This window comes from Cynocephalus volans, chromosome 1 (assembly GCF_027409185.1).
Source record: "Cynocephalus volans isolate mCynVol1 chromosome 1, mCynVol1.pri, whole genome shotgun sequence".
Lineage (NCBI taxonomy): Eukaryota > Metazoa > Chordata > Mammalia > Dermoptera > Cynocephalidae > Cynocephalus > Cynocephalus volans.
In genome coordinates this window covers 45,372,758-45,390,492 of record NC_084460.1, presented here as the reverse complement: position 1 = coordinate 45,390,492, position 17,735 = coordinate 45,372,758, and the positions used below count along the sequence as shown (strand labels likewise).

The 17,735-nt window shown below is 48.8% G+C and overlaps 1 protein-coding gene across 1 annotated transcript in view; it reads right to left on the bottom strand.

The window, feature by feature from the left end:
* Window positions 1-17,500, bottom strand: part of BCAS4 (breast carcinoma amplified sequence 4) — a 58,728-nt gene extending 41,228 nt beyond the window's left edge. Inside the window, exons 1-2 of the mRNA XM_063094962.1 lie at window positions 17,321-17,500; window positions 4,094-4,165 (exon numbers count right to left, since the gene is read on the bottom strand). Coding sequence (XP_062951032.1) covers window positions 4,094-4,165; window positions 17,321-17,500 — 252 coding nt within the window. The remainder of the gene's footprint in view (window positions 1-4,093; window positions 4,166-17,320) is intronic.
* Window positions 17,501-17,735: the final 235 nt, after the last annotated feature.

Here is a 17,735-nt window from a genome sequence, read left to right as displayed (position 1 = left end):
TCTGACTTCTACCACCATGGATTAGTTATTATTAGCCTACTTCTGGACTTCAGATGAATGGAATCACACAGAATGTATTCTCATGATTGGCTTTTTTCTCTCAACATGATGTTTGTGAGATTCATCTACGTAGCTGTGTACACTGATCTATTCTTTTTCATTGCTATGTAGTATTCCAATATATGAACAAGCAATGATTTATTTACCCATTCTACTCTTGATGGACATTTGGGTTGTTTCTGCTTCAAGGTATTATGAACGAGGCTACTATGAACATCTGTGTACAAGTCCTTCTGTGGACACCTGTTTTCATCTCTCTTTGGCAATGACCTAGGATTAGCATTACTGGGCTATAGGTTAAGTATGTTTAACTTTGTAAGAAACTGCCAAACTGTTTCCAAAGTGGCTGTACCTTTTTACATTTCTACCAGCGATGTGTGAGAGTTTCAGTTGCTCTACACCCTTGCCAACACTTGATATTTTGGTGGTTTCTAGATTTTAGCCATTCCGTTGGGTGTAAAGTACACATCCCTGCCTAATTTGTTCCTTGTGATAACTCTTTGGAGATGAATGCCACTTGTAGTAGATTAAAGATGGCCCCAAATTCTTTACAGTTCTCCCATGAAGAGGTGGGGTCCCTGTCCTCTCCCTTCGATTCTGGGTAGGTTATGTGACTGCTTTAACTAGTAAAATACGACAGAAGTGACGCTGTGTTGATTTCCATACCCAGGCCTCAAGAGACTTGGCAGTTTCTACTCCCTGCTCGTTGAATGCTGCTCTGGGGAGGCCAGACAGCCATGCTATGAGGAAGCCCAAGCCAGTCACGCAGAGAGACTGCATGGAGGAGTTATGCCCACCCGTCCCCAGCTACACCAGCCATCCCAGCTCCAGTACCAGACAAGCAAGTGAAAGGGCCAACTTGAGCGTTCCTGCCCCAGCAGGTGCCACCTGGCTCAGACACAAAATAAAATGATTGTTGTGTTATACCATTAAGTTTTGGGGTAGTCTGACACAGCAATAGACAATCAGAACCATGATCTCCATTTTATACAGGTGAAAATAAAGGGTCAGAGAGGTAGCATGACATGCCCAAGGCCCCACAGTGGGAATAATCAGAGCTTGAAGTGCCAACAATTGGCAATATATCAAAGGTCAAAACAGGTCCCAGCACAGAGTAGTGAATTTCAGTCACAGAGAGTAATCAAGGACAGGCAGCCAGAGGGATTAATACATTAAACAGGAAACTGGACTTTGATTTCTAGAAGCCTGATTTTATCAAAAAGGAAGTGGCTTCTTTCTAAACCCTGCAGCCTTGAGCCTTCCTGGCTTTTCTCAGACCTCTAACTTGATCAAAAGGTGTTTCCAATGGCCAAGGCAGGGTCCCAGGGGACAGTGTTCCATGGTGTGACGTCACCTACCCCTGGAGGTCCTCACTCGTCCCTAACTTAGATTTTAAAGCAGCTCTAAGGAGAAAAGGAGGTCCCAACCTAGGGCTAACCAGACAGCTCTCTCTGCAGCCCTGGAGCATCAGAACACATGGGCATGGACATACCAGGTAAGGCAAGCACCAACTGTTGGGGGCCAAGAGGATTTCTGTAACATAAATGGCATCAGTACAGAGCATCATGGCAGGGGTTGCAAACTCAAGCACCTCCAGGGGCCACGAAAGCATCATACATTTGCAGAGCAGGCTGAATACATCCTATCAACATAGGCACCCTGAAATAGTGTCACTTCCATTTCTCGGAACATAGGACCCTTTTGGTTGGCTTTATTTTCCCACTTTCAGTAGGGTCAAAAGGACAGAGAAACATGCTCTATCAAAAACACACAAGCACACAGTGGTTATCGAGTCAGGGGGGCTCCCCAGGGAGCAGCAGGGGCTGTGACAAGCTGGAGAGGACATTTGCTGTGCAGAGGGGGCTATTCCTAAGGTGGATGCTTGGCAAGTGGGGATAAGCACTCTAGGGGAGCCAAATCTTCACTTTTCCAAGGGAAGCCAGAAATCCAGATCTTTTGCATAAAATTCTAAAAATTTCAGCAGCTAATGCCCATTTTTTGCCCCAGACACATCAACATATCTGCAGGCAGGACTGCGCTTGTGAGTCGTGTGCATGACCTCAGTATTAAATCTTTGCATAAAGCACCCCCGGGCTTCGAGTTAGGAGGACCTTCCCAATGCTACCTGCAATCTTGGATCTCCTGGCAACACAGACAGAGTTCCCCCCACAGGAAGCCTTGCCAGCTTTCCATGCTGGGCAGCATGGGCCTCTCCCCACCTGTCCAAGCAGACTCCTGCCCCCAGATCTCCTCTCAGGCTGGACAGTGGGTCTCCATTCACAGAACGCCAGCATGCAGGACGGGCTGGGACTTGAGAACAAAGGTGTCCCTGCATCACCAATCCACACTATCTTTCAAACCCTCCCTCCGTGTCTGTGGCCAATGTTCTTCACATGGTGCCAGCCAAGCCAAACCCCAGGGCCTCCCTGCCTTTGCACAGGCTGGTCCCTCTGCCTGGAGGGCTCTTCCCCCCACACCCCCGATCTGCTGAATTCTTGCTGTTCCTCCTTCAAGCCCTGAATTAATCACCACCTGTTCTGCGAAGCCTTCCTGATTTCCCAGGCAGGATTTAACGCCTCTGCTCGGGGATCCTTTTGCACCTCGAACATGTCTTCAAGACAGCACCTCAGCACTGGACGACAGTGACTGGCACCCACATCAGTCTCCCCCATAGACTGGGGCTCAAAGGGGCTGGAGCCAGAGCTGGCTCTCTTCTCGTCCTCAACTCATCATGGGACCTAGTCATGGGAAGGTGCCCAGCATGTGGTGACGGAGAAAGGACTATCTGGGTATTAAAAGCCTGTCTCGTTACTTGGCTCCCGCCTGGAGCCACATCCAAACTAAAAAATTGGCTTTCAAGAGAAAAAACCACATAGGTCCTCTTGGGAATGTTCACTTGTTCACTGCTGGGTCCCCAGGGGCTGGCCCAGGTAGGCACTCAAATGTCTGCTGAATGTGTAGGGCTAACACAGCACCCGTTACACTGGGATGCTTCGTACAGCTCCTGGCACACAGGGGTGTTTGATAAATGTCCCGGGCTGCCGTTACTGTCACACTCCCTGGGGCTCTCACCAGTGCCTCTTAGGCTCCAGACACTTTGCTCCACAGGGGCATGAATTTACACCACCGGTCCCCTCCGGGCAGGCTTTCTCCACTCTGGGAAGGGCAGGGCCTGGTCACAACATGGAGCTCTACTCTTTGGCCTCCAGGCAGAAGCCTCAAACCCAGGATGCTGGTTTGCCTTTCATTAGCTTGGGAACTTCTAGAAAATTCTATCATTGCTTCCAGGGTCTCCACATCTGGCTGGCAACAATCAAGAGGACTCAAGGATCTAGAGGAGATTCTAGAGAATTTGGAGTGGACACCTTGTCTTCCAGGCCTAAGGCATTGTCTTCCAGCTTCTTCCTCATCCAGCCTAGGGGATTTGATCCAACAAAACAGGGTAGGAGGCAAAAGCTGAGCGAACAAAAGGATTCAGGAAGGAACTTGGTACCCAACCCAGCCATGAGCCATGGCCTGGGCAAGAGGCTCCTCCTAGGCCTTACAGGCCTGAAGCCATTTCCTGGCTGTCTCCATGTTTGCACAGAACTGCGCAGAGCTGGGGAAAGTTAAATATAGTCTTCGCATCCCCGCTGAACAGCTCCCTGTGTCGGTGCCCGAGAGTGCCACCTTGTGTCCACTCCTGGCTCCTCTGTGGAATAAAAACCATCTCGGGGGAAGGACGATATCAAGATGGCCGCCTCAGGAAGCACTTGGGGTTGAGAGAGAGAGAGAGAATGTGTGTGTGTGTGTGTGTGTGTGTGTGTGTGTGTGTGTGTGTGTGTGTGTGTGTGTGTGTGTGTGTGTGTGTGTGTGTGTGAGAGAGAGAGAGAGAGAGAGAGAGAGTGTGTGTGCGGCCTTCCTCTCACCGCTGGCCGCTGCCCCATTCCTTCTGGTTGCTAAATCACCACCAAAATGGCTGCCCCAGAAAACTCCAGGAAGGGCCTGAAGTCTGGCCTGGGCCTAAATCCACCCCTCCCAGGCAGACACTCACCATGTCAGTCAGGCTGCAAAACTCTTCTAGCCTGAGGAGCATCCCCTCAATGGTCTCCTCCACCTCCTTCGCCTGAAAAAGAGACAATATCCTGGAGATCGGCAAGTGGTTTCCAGGGATACAAACACCCTTCATTTTTTTAAAAAAGCAAACTAAGTCTTACAATTATGTGCCCAGCTCTTCCCAGACCTCCTTTCCTTTTTAAAACCTCCGTAGCCTCATTTAACTGGCAGTGGTCTTGACACCCAACTATAGAAGACTGGTTAAAGCCACCGTGGGCCTACACACAATGTAGCTTTCAAAAGAGATAAATAAATAGTAGCAGAAAATAACAAAGCTACCTTTATCCTCCCCATTGTGCAGATGAGGAAATGGAGGCTCAGAGAGGTGAGGTAACCTGCTCAAAGTCACACAGCTAACACGTGGTAGGGACCAGGATTCTCACACAGGGTGACATCCACAGACTCTGAGCTTGCTCTTATAAATGCTGTGACATGCCCCAAGTAACACCAGGCAGAGGAAAGGTAAGCTGCAGAAGGTGTCAAATATAAACCTTTCTTTGTGCCACACACAAAATGTGCATGGTTCAACAGAGAAAGCCCTGGAATGCTATGCACCAAACTGTTAATAGCTAGGGGACACACTTATACTAAAAAATTATTTGTTTATCTGAAATTCAAATTTAACTGGGAGTCCTATGTTTTATTTGGAAACCCTGTTAATAGTGCTTATGTAGCCTTGGGGAGTAGGAACTGGGAAGGGGGCTCTGAGAAGGGAGTCTTAAATGTTTCACGTTATTTGAAGGGTACAAAACTCAAAAGCTATCAGGGCTAGGCAGGAACATGAACGCATGGAACAGGCCAGTGGGGCCTGCGGTGATCTGGAAGGTACTCATCCATTCCAGAGTGACCAGCCACTAGCAGCCATCAGGAAACACAGGCCCAGGGCTGCCAAGTCTTTCCATCTTCCAAGAGAAGCCAGAAATTCTAATTTGTGGGAAATATCCCAGTTTCTAAATATTGGCACCCATTCAAAAAAATCTTTAGTGCTCCATAGGCCAACTAAACATGACTGTTGAAGGGGCTGCCAGTGTACAACCCCTGCCTATCCACTTGTGTGAAAATTGGTTTGAACTTTTTTCCCCATCAAGTTTTTAATACTTTCATGACTTATAAAATACCAGTTATTGTTGCTGGTTTTTTCATTACCAGGCATCTAGGAATAAAGTTCACCCCGAACTGCAGCCCAGGCCTTGTAGTTCTGCTCCAGAGAGGCAGAGCCTGACATTTCTGGGCAGGCCTGGTCCCGCCCCCAACACCTGAAGGCTTCCTGGCCACCCACCTGTCCCCAGAGAAATGTTTATACAACGCTGGTGCCCGCTGCTTTCAGCATGAGCCATCGCTACCACAACAAAATAAACGACTGCGCAGAGAAACATCTTTCCAGCTAGAATATAAATAGTACCAAGTTGCAATTTTAAACTCTGGAACCTTCATCTCACAGCTGGGACTATTTCTGTGCCTCAACGGGGGAGGCTTGACAGGAAAAAGGGACCACAGTGGAGGGAAGACTGGGAAATGTGAAAGAAGAAACCACCACCCCCAAAAAGTAAAATCGTGGTTAAAAAAAAAAAAAAGTCATTATTGCACCAAGGGAGAAAGAAGGAGTGAGAGGGGTGGGAGGAGGGGAAGGGTGGTTGTTCCGTGTGATCCAGAGCAAAGCAGGACAGATGGGAGAGAGGCTCAGAGGGGTCTCGCTGGCAGCATGGGTGCAGACAGCCAAGAGCCCAGTCCAGAAACACTTAGGAAAAACAAAACCCACATGGGGACCACAAAAGCCCATGTCCCAGCTGGATGGGATGCCTCCTCCTTGAGACGTTTCTGAAGGTCTTTGCCTGTAGGAAGTGTATCTCAACCTATCCTAGCTTACTCAGAAAGGATGTGGCATGTTCAAGTTCAAATCCCATCTGCTGCCAGCGTGTGACCTTAACTCAATAGCTTAACTTCTGCATTTCAGTTGGCTCACCTGTGACAGGAAGCATCACACCCCATTTGGCAGAGTTATTAGGAGGTTAACCTGGCACAATAAATGTGGCTACATCATTTAACAGAACACTGACACCCAGTAAGTACATAATAAAGGGTTGCTTTACAAACCCCTCTCACTAGGTAATAAAACAATGGCCAACCGCTATATATGGATTATCTCATTTGATTCTCACAAGAACCCTATGTGGTAGGTGCTATTATTTCCCCCTATTTATGGATTGAGAAACAGAGGATCAGAGAGGTTAATTCACTTTCTCAAGGTCACACAGCTAATAAATACTGCAGCAAAAATCTGACCCTGAGCATTCTGACTCCAGAGCTGAAATTTGTAACCACCAAGATGCTCTTTGGGGAAGGGGAGAAATGTGTCCCCTTTATTGCTACCTGTCAGCTATGGTCTCTTTCCTCTACCTCACCTCCTGGTACCTAAGGCAGTGCCTGAAAGCAGGAGACAGCAACCAAAGCATTTGCTGATTGTCTGGTCAGCTAAGGGAGGAATAAGCCCAAGACATTCCCAACCAACAGGGAGGAGCTCAAAATTAGCCACCCCACCATGCCCACACATCACTCACAGGACAATTTTCTTCCAAGATAATCCTCTAAGTGGCCTCAGAAATGAGAGTCCTGCAGGATGCAGCCCACGTGCCTTTTTAACCAGCCCATATGCGAATGAATGCTCTCGCTGTTCTTGGCAACTCCCTGGGCATACATTGTTCCACTCCATAGGGAAGGAGGCAAAAGGCTCACTTTAAGTGACACTCGGGGAACACCGGTGGAGGTGCTAAGTGGGCACCTTTGACATGCGTGAATCATGGCTTTCACTTTCTTCTTCCACATCCCCCTTTGCCCAAAGTGCCAATACAAGTGACCCACCTGGGCACACCAAAAAATTGAAGAGGGGTTGGCCCCTGCCCATCAAGTCACCGACACCAGAAACAAAAAGATCCTCCAACCATTGTCTTCTCCAGCTCAACAAATGGAAACTCCATTGTTCAGTTGCTTGGGCCAAATACTTTGGAGCATCCTTGACTCTTCCTTCTCTCTCATCCCTCACTCCACCCAATCTGTCAGCAAATGCACTCCGTTCTACTTCAGAATGTACCCCAAATCCAGCCACTCTCTCCATCTCCCTTGCCACCACCCTGGCACAAGGCACCATCATCTCTTGCTGGGACTATTGCAGTCACCTGCTCACTGGTCCCTGCTTCCTGTTTTGCTCCCCTTCAGTCTACTCCTTTGAGGGATCCTGCTAAAACCAAACCTCTCTCTGCTCGAAATCCCCCACTTTACCACTTCACACCCACTAGGATGGCTACAGTCACAAACTGGAAAACGATGAGTGTCAGTGAGGACATGGAGCAACTGGAACCCTCACGCACTGCTGGCAGGAGCGCAGAATTGTGCAACTGCTTTGAAAGCCAGTCTGGCAGCTCCCCAAGGGAGCATAGTCACTCTGTGACCAAACAACATACCCCAAAGAATTCAAATCATGCTCTTACTAAAACTTGTACATTATTCATAATGGCCAAAAAGTGGAAATAACCCAATGCCATCAACTGATAAATGGACAAAATGTGGTCTATCCATACAATGGAATATTATATATCAATAAAAAGGAATGAAGTACTGACATGTGCTGCACCACCGATGATTGTTGAAAACATTATGCTAACTGAAAGAAGCCAGACACAAAAGGTCATGATTCCACCTACGTGAAATGTCCAGAATAGGCAAGTCCACAGAGACAGAAAGTCGATTCGTGGTTTCCCTCCAGCATGGGATTGGGGAAAGGGGGGAATAAGGGATAACTGCTAATGATCATGGGGTTTCCTTTTTGGGTGATGGAAATGTTCTGGAATTAGATCGTGGTGATGTCTGCACAACATGGTAAATATTATAAAACTAGTAAATTGTACCCTTTAAAATGGCGAATTTTATGTTATGTGAATTATATATCAATTTTGTAAAAAGATACTCCCCTGTCTTCCATCTCACTCAGTAAACACCTAACAGAGGTCTCCCAAGCCCTAGACCATCTGGATCCTGCACCGCCTCCCCGACCTCATGCCCACTGCTCACTGTCTACCAACCACACCAGCCCCATTCTCGCCTCAGGGCTTTGCACCTGCCATTCCCTTTACTGGTAAAAGCCATCCCTCACTTCCTTCCAGACTTTGCTCAAACACCACTTCTCAGTGAGGTCTTCTCTCACTCAGTAGCTTCCCCACTCCCAGTCCTCCTGCCCAGATTTATTTTTCCTGTTAGCATTTATCGCATCTAAGATACCATATCTTCCTCATCTTGTTTCCTGTCATCTTCCCCTATCCAGAATGAATGTTCTGGAGGGCACAGGTTTTAGTATTTTTTTATTGACCTTTCTGTTTGACAGCCTAGAACAGTGACAGGCACATGGAAGGTACTGCTGTTTCCAAAGACAGCTCTACAACACCCTCCCATCCGCATGCCCTCTTGCAATATGACTTTGCCACTCTGCCCATGAAGAGGTGGGATCCATTTCTCCCTAGCCCTGAATCTGGGCTGGCCTGCGACTTGCTTTAAGCAATAGAATGTGGTGGAAGCAATAATCTCGGACTTCCAGATCTAGGCCTCAAGAGATCTTGCAGCTTCTGATTCACCCTCTTGGAAGCCAACAGCCGGGTGAAGAAGTCCAGGCAATTCTGCTGCAGAGGCCACACGGCAAGACAGGACCTAGATGCCCCAGCCACCAGCCAGCACCAACCGCCAGACATATGAGCAAAGCCGTGTTGGCCCTGCCAGTACAGGAGACCCCCTGGCTGAGTGCAGCTTGTGCATAAGCCCAGACAGCCTGCCAAGTTGTGAGCCATAAAATGGCAATTGCTTTAAGCTGCTCAGGTTTGAGGTAGTTTGCTACCCAGAAATTGGTAGTCAATATAGTGCTCAATGAATATTCATTGCAGGAAAGAAAGAAAGAAAGAAAGGAGGAAGGGAGGAAAGAAAAACAGCAAGAGAAGGAGGCAAAGAGAACTCTTTGGAAAAGCGATAGCCTGGGAACAGCAGCCTAGGCTGCTCTGAAGTCCCAACCTTGCATTTTTTGCTGTGTGGTCTTAACTACATCTCTGACCTCTCTGTGCTTCTGCTTCTCATTTGAAAACTGGGGAAAAACAATCCCCAGACTCTCTCCTTCTCATGATGAAAGCTAAGGAGGTCAACTAAGTAATTTCTCTGGGTTACTCCCAGTGAGATGCTATCTCCACATAAGAGATGATTATAACTTAGAACCTACAAAGGTCTCTAAACTCAAATGGACCCAGAAGCCAGGCAGGTAATGAATACAAGAGAAGTGGGCCATGCTTAAGAATGTTTTCTGCAAACTTATTTTCCATTCTCGACTTTTGACAGAGAGATTTGACTTTTCTCTCACACCAAGAAAAACAGCAACACAGCAGGATAATAAATGGTAGCTGATGCTCAGCCTCCAGATCAGGGAGACAACAGGGAGGGGTGGGGACTGTGGCAAACAGGAAACCTCGTGCCTCATTTAAAGAGGGTGATTGCTTCTTGGCTGTAGCTTGTACCAGGTGGGAACGTGACAAACCTGCTTTGTTCAAGACAAATGGTGATCCGGATATTTGTGCAAATGCTCCCAATTTGAAAATGTTTAAAACTAACCTAATAAATTAAAAAAGACACTATGATGGTCAAATAAACTTTGTGGCCTTCAAGCCTCCAGCCAATCAGTGTCTTTAAGACATAAACATATATGAAATGTCCAGAATAGGCAAATCTATAGAGACTATAGTAGATCAGTGGGGGAGGAAAGGTTGGGGGGGGTGAGAGTAAGGGGTGCAGGGGTAATAAAAATGTTCTGAAATTGATTGTAATTGCTGGTTGCACAACTCTATGAATACACTAAAAGCCATTACACTGTACACTTTAAATGGTGAATTGTATGTACGTGCATTATATCTCAATAATGCTGTTTAATGCACACAGACACACACACACACACACACACATCCTGGAGAATCTTTTTAGAAACCACAAGGTCCTTTCAGCCCAGGCAGAAAAAACAGCCTCACCTCTGTGCACAGAATGGAAGGGATGAAATGAAGGCTGAAAGACACTGGGATCTGGGGAGCAAAAGAAGTGATTCTCCAAATAGCCTTAGGTTTGAATTGAAAACCAGGAAGGACCTGGCAGGTTAGATTATAATTCACTTCTCAAAGAAGAGACACTCTTTCCTCCCAGGCCTCAAAAGCAGGACAGAGTTCCCATCCTGGTCCCACAGAGGGACCCTTGACCTTGAGATCTAAGTGTCCAGAAAGGACTGACTACTCTACACTCGTCCTGACTCAGACTTCTAAGAAGGCTAATTTGGCAATAGCAACAAAAATTTAAAATGCATGAGACCTTAGACTCAGCAATTCTCCTCCTAGGTATTTATCCTACAAATTTGCATAAATTCAAAATGATGTATGCACAGAGATATTCATTGCAGCATACTTGTGACAGCAAAAGACTCCATGTAGCCTAAATGTCTATCAACAGAGGAATGGTTACCTAAATTATAATTGAGACACAATGAAATTCTGTCTAGCTGCTATAAATAATTGGGCAGCTCTCTGCACATTCATATGGAAAGATCTCCAAGACATGTTGAATGAAAAAGGCATGATGCAGAAGAGGGGACATGGTGGAGGGTGAGGAAGTACCTGTTTTATCTGCCTGGAAGAGGACACAGAAATGAACAGTAGTGGTCTCTACAGAGAGGAGTTGGGGGCTGAGGATAGGGGGAGATGGGGGCTCACTCATCACCCTATGGCCACTGGGCCATGCGGATTTGTAATGTGTGCATACTTTTTTTACTTTTAAAACAAAATTTAAAGGGCCGACCCCGTGGCGCACTCGGGAGAGTGCGGCGCTCGGAGCGCAGCAGTGCTCTCGCTGTGGGTTCGGATCCTATATAAGGATGGCCGGTGCGCTCACTGGCTGAGCGCAGTGCGGCCAGTCACAAAAAGACAAAAAAAAAAAAAAAAAAAAACAACACCAACTCCAATTTACTTTAAAGGAACCACAAGCCAAATTTCCCCCTACAGCTGCACCAAAGGAATAAATTCAGATCTCAAGACAGCTTAAGAAAACTGATGGCTCATTCCATCCATGCAAACCAAAAATTGGAGTCCATGGTTGGCACACTGTATGTAGCTGCAGACAGTAAACACCGGACCTACACAAGGCAGTCCTGATAGTGAATATTCCTGGTCTTCAGCCCAGGTGGAGGGCTGAAATCACTCACTTCCAAACATGGCGTAGAACTATTACACATGTGGGTGTGGGTCTCTCCAACTGCAGACACTAAAGATGGGGGTGCTTTAGTGCACTGTCATTTCCCAGTGGCTGGCACCGTGTTCACACCAAGTACCTGCTCAATAAACATCTGTACCATGGGTGAACGACTGATCATAGCTAATATCCCCAGACCTCTTACAATGGGCAGACCCTGCGCAAAGTACTTCCTGGGGATTATCTCACCCAAGCCTATGACCATCACATGAGGTGTGGAGACAGGGCACCAAGCACAGGGCACAGACCTGCACCCGGGCATGGGGCTCCGAACCTCACTCCTCCCACCTCTCAGCTCTGCCTGGCTGGGGGCAGAGCACTGCGGGTTCACACACCAGGCACTGAAGACACAGAAGTGAGCAGGACAGCCAGGTCCTGCCCTCATGGCCAGATGCTAGAGGTGGGACCCTCACAGACGCTAATATTGGGACACTCATGAACGCTGGGGCAGGTCCCATGTCCAGAGATACAAGCCTGCAACCCCAGCCAGGTCCAGGCCAGAGCGGGTGGCAGCCCCAAGCAGGTTAACAACCAGAATCACCTGGGTGGTATTTAGAAGTCCAGATCCCCAGGCCTGGACACCCCCCACATGGGTGTCCCCCCACCCCCTAGTCAGTTCTCCACCAGCTACCAGAGTGATTTTCCAACAGACCAATCAGACTGGGTCATTTTCAGGCTTAAAACCCTCCTGAAGGGCTTTTAAAATCCCCATCCCCTGCAGCACCCACACCAATTAAATCAGAATGCCCAGGGGTGGGAGCCAAGCATCAGTACTTTGTTGTTATTTATTTATTTATTTATTTCATTTTTTATTTTTTGGTGGTTGGCCAGTATAGGTAAGTTTTCTTTTTTTTTTTTTTTTTTCAAGTTTCCCCAAATGATGCCAAAGTATCAGTGCTCTGGACTGTGGCTATACCCTAGGCCACCCCTAGAGATGGATTTAATTTAATCTCCTTTTTGCAGATGCATGGAAATAGGTATTTTTCACGTTCTGTTTCCACCTACATTAGATGGCAGTACTTGCACACACTGGTGCCCTGGCTCTCCTCCCATGGCATCGTGTGCTGGAGAAGCAGTGGTTGCCCTGCAGAGCTGACCCACGCCGAGCACCAGCATTCGCTGATCAGAAGCATTTGCTGTGGGGCTGCCCGTGCTGATGGGCACTGGGTTGTTTCCAATCTTTGGGAACCTGTATGTTTTGAAGCTTCCTGGTTGATGCTGAGGGTCAACCAGACTGGTATGCTTCACCCAAAGCCAGGATGTCCCATGAAAAGAGGATGTCAGAGTCCTAAGGACAGCTGGTCTCACTGCTGGGCAGTTCTGTGGGTAGAAAGTTAGGAACTTCCTTTTGTGAAAGGCATCACCTCTCCAAGCACCCACCTTGGCCGTGGCTCCTCCCACCCCAGAAGGTTCTGATTCAGGGAGCCTAGCCAGCTCAGTCCCCATTCACCTGCATGGCCACAGCAGCCACCTCTGTCCTCCCTGCTGCCACTCCGGCCCCCCCAGGATGTTCCAACACTGCAGCCATAAGTCCATGAATCTGATCCCATCCTCCTCTGTTCGCACCCAACTTGCCCGGCTCACGCCTTTAACCTTGACCCTAGAGCAGAATCCAGACTTCTCCCATGGCCCCCGGCCCTGCTCTTCCTGGTGATCACAGAGGTCCACCTACTCAGGCCCCCCCCAGTTCCTCATCTTCTCCCCTGTGAGCTGTGCACATGCTGCCAAATCTTTGCCTCCTGGACCGTGCCACCGTCCCTCCCCCCAGTCTCTATCCCAGCCCCTTAGGCGTCTCCTGTGTGGCACTTATCACCATTTTGTTACTGTGCTTGATCTTTATGAGTCTGCTCATCTCCCCAACTGCAATGCCCGTCCTTGAGGACAAGCACTGTGTCTGTCTCACTGGCCTTGGCCAGTGCCATGCACTGCACATAGCAGGTTTGCCATAAAGATTTCAGGAATAAATTAATACAGAACTACATCTTTCAGACAAAGTAGACCATGTCCCGGCATCCACCCACAGACTTCTAATCCAACATTCAAAACTTGAATGCCCAAAGGGGATCAGCAAGTCACAAGGGTAGGACACATGCTGGGAGGTTGCCAATAGGCACATGGTGTTTGCAGGTTAGAACACAATAGAATATTCTTAGCTTCCACAAAGAAACAGCCTCTTCCACATTTTTCTTGAAATTCAAGGGCATCTTTGGCTAATTTGTTTTCCTACTTTTGTCCAGGTACAAGGAGAAATATTTCCTTTCCTCTTCTCAGGACCGTCAGAAAAATAAAAAGATCAAGCACAAAGTTAAATGATAACTGACATCAGCTTCAGGATGAGGGAGACAGCAGGGAGGAGCGGGGACTATGGCAAAAAGGGGGCCACAACTAGAGAACACGGACCTATTATTACCAGACTGTCCATTTTAAAAAATAAACAAGAAACTCAAAATTTTCCAAGAAAATTCTCCAATTTTAAAACCCAGCATGGACTGCACCAATCAGATCAGAGGGCTGGATTTGGCATCTAGACCACCAGCTTGCAACCCCAAGCTAATCCATGTGTAGTTAAAAGTCCCAGGTGCTTTCTCAACCAGCATCCTCTGCTCATTCAAGCGAAGACCGAGTGGGGGATAAGTGCTGGCTTCCTTCATTTCCTTCTATCTAGGCCATTAACCCCATCTGTGGGCCAAGCCTGTCCGTGTCCCAGCTCAAGAACCAAATGGAATTCTGGAAGAGTCTGGCCGGGAATTCCCCCATGGGTGGGAATCCGTGCACAGCCATGCGGGAGGCCCCTGAGCTCCCCTCCCTCATAAATCACAGCGGACCTGAGAGGGAAACATCTCTCTGGTCCTGCCATCATGAAGCAGCTTCTGAGACCTCCCCTGAAACTTCCCGCAAAAGAGGAAGTTCTAACTAGAGAGAGAAAGAGAGACAAAGCTGGTGGGCAGAAAACCCCAAAGGCACTGAAAATAGCAACTTGCCTGCCAACCAGCCTCAACACGCCACCCTTCCCCAGCTTCTCCACCCTGGGGAAGGCAGCGCCAAGCCCCGCACAGCTCCTGCCAGCCTCACTAGCCACATCTCCCACTGTTCCCCCTTCTCTCCATCCCCAAGAACACCCTGTTTGTCCCACCCCAGGGCCTTTGCAAGGATTGTTCCCTCTACCAGGGGTATTTTTGTCCTTTGGCAGGCAACTCCTATTCACTCTTCAGGATTCACCCTAAAATGACACTGCCTCCAGGAAGCCCACCCTGACCACACCCAGACAATATCCTTCTATTCACCCACCTGGATCTCTGTGCTTCCTCTCCCCTGCACATTCCTCAGAGATTATGACTCAGGTCTCAAAGATTTCTCCGAGAGCCTCCCAGACACACACAGACATCTCTATCACACCCCCCAAGTGGTGTGCTCTGTGGCATTCATTACAACTCCAAGGTCTTACCTGTTACATGTTTATTGTCTGATGGTGCCATGAGGGCAGGGGCCTTGTGAGTCTTACTACCTGTGGTCTCCCAGATCTAGGCAGGACCTGGCACATAGTAGGGGCTCAAGGTGTTGAATGAAGCAGATCCCACTTCACTGGGAAATCCAGGACACTCCCAGGGCTGGGGCTGGCTGGCTGGAGACTCCTAGTGCTTTGTTTAAAAGCAAAAGTGGCCCTGGGAAAAGGGCTGGTAGGGCAGGGACCTGCTGCCCAGGTCCATTCCAAACCAGCCTTCCCTTTTCAAGCTCATTTGCCCACCTGGAAACTGCTTCAGCTAATAAATGAAGCTTTAACTAGACATTGCATGTGACTCTGCCGTGGTGCAGTTTCTATTTCTTCTGGTAAATAAACTTCGGCAAGCGCTGTAAGTGGGTTTATTGCCACATAGAGCTACAGGGAGTTGGGGCTCTTCATTACATCCCTTGTAAATGAGCATGAGCCAACCCACGTCTGAATAAAGAGAGCCCTGAGTGAGAAAATGAAGTTAATACGTGCAGTTTCTCTTGAAGACTGTCTCTAATAGAGACAAAATGAAGCTGGGGTTTAGCCGCTGGGCACAATGACATCTGGCTGCTGAGAGCAATTGAGAGAAGGAACAAGAAACACGTTAAGGATGCTAAAACCAGTGGCAAACTGTAGACAACCTAAATGCCCATCCTTGGGTCCCTAGGACACTTCGATCAAGGCGCATAGCCTCCCTGGGGCCCAGCCTGGCAAAGCACAGCAGCTCTGAACAATTTACGAATGGTTCATAAATTACAGTACACGCATACAACGTCATCTATTCTGTGAGAGCCTCAGTTTGCAGAGCTGTAAACTGGACATAACATCCTGGTCACTGCCACGATGTGATGACACAATCTGTGAACACAGCCCAGGACACTGCTGGCATACAGTGTGTGCTCAGGAAACAGGAGCAATCATTATTTCATCAGGGGATACTGCAAGGTCAAAGAATGATATAGACCTAGGCTCTCCAGTACAGAAGCCACCAGACTCATGAGACTACTGTGCCCTTGAAATACAGCTGGTCCAAACTGAGATGTGCTCAAAGTTCAATATTAAAAGCCTGATTTCAAAAACTGAGTAAAAAGCAGAGAATGTAAAATTTCATTAAATTGTTCTATATTGATTATATGTTGAAATGATAGTTTGTATATACTGTTACTTTAAATATCTGGAAATTAATTTCACCTCTTTTTCATGTGCCCTCTAGAACATTTAAAATTACATAGGTGGCTCACTTTTGTGGTTCAAATTATATTTCTACTGGACAGTTCTTACGGATATATTCTGATGGAAATATGTCCATGCTATTTTTTAAATTGAGACATAATTCACATACCATAAAATTCACTCTTTTAAAGTGTGCGATTCAGCGGTTTTCAGTATATTCACAAAGTTGGGCAAGCATTCCCGCTGTCTAATTCCAGAACCTTCCTTCACCAGGAAAAGCAGACCCCACCTCATCTTCAGCACTACCTCTTTGTCCATGCTATTTTGAGTAAAGAAAAGCAAGTCGCAGAACTGTACTACAGCATCAAGTGGGGTTTTGTAATAAAAAACTAATGTAGGTAAATATGATCCAGACATAGATATTCACATTCATAAATGCGTTTGTAAAGGTTTGGAATGATGTATCCCAAACTGTTGATGCTGGTCTTCTCTGGGAACTAGACTTGGGATGGGACAGAAAATAGGGAGGGGTGCTCACCCTTTATTTTAAGTACTTCTGTGCTACTCTTGTGATTTAAAAAGAGAAGGGTTGGAGTTCTGGCCCTAAATAACTCCTAGTGAACTTGGGTAAATCACTTTTTCACAGCACCATCAGCAGACTGCCTTCAGCTGGAAGGTGAAGCGTCTAGTTTTAGATCTACTTTTTATTTTAGGCTTTAAAAATAGAAAGTACAGACAGAGACCCGGTATTTTCCCTCCTAGCAACTGCAGGGGACCGCGGCCCCGGGGCTTGCTGGAGCAGACGCAGCCTGCGCGCCGCTCCCGGGCATCTGGCGCGGCTAGGCGGGGAGGGGGCCGAGGCCTCCCCCGGGACCCAGCCTGGCAAAGCGCAGCAGCAGCTCTGAGTGCGCCCAGGCCCGGCGTCCCGGGGACCCGGCGGATGCTGGGGGGCCCGGGAGGGGTAGGAGGATGGAAGACGAGCCTGGGCCCCGGGGACCTGTGTCGGCTGGAGGGGAGAGCAGGCGCGACCTGCCGCGCATCTCTGGGTGGCGCCAGGCAGCCACCGCTCCGGAAAGGAGGGGATCCTCAGGCCCCCCACTCCGGGCGCGAGAGGATGCTGCAAGGAAGCCGAGGGCCCGGGTCCGGGTTCAGGGCCCCGAACCCCCCCACCTCGAGACCCCCGTCCCCTACCTCGGCCCCGGGTTCGGGGGTCAGGAAGAGCGCGAGCTCGCGCGCCCCGTCGCGCACCGGCTCCGGCCGGTCGGCGTCCAGCAGCAGCATCAGGAGGGCGACGGGGTCCGGCTGGTGGAGGCTGCCCGGGAGTCCGTCGCTGCACCCGGGCCTCGGAGCCCCGCCCCCGGCCCGCTGCATGCCCCGCGGCCCGCCCGGCGGAGGCGGGGCAGGTGTGCACTCGGCGGCCGCGGCCCGCAGCTCCTGCAGCGCCTGCCGAGTGGGCAGCGCCACCCAGTGGCACGCGGCGCGCACTGCGCCCGCCCCCGCACCAGCTGGTCAACCAGCGGTTCGCAGACGCGCTTGCAGATTGCCGTCACTTGGGGCTCTTTTTAAACTTCCAAAACCCACACAGTTTCCGGGGTTGAGACATGAG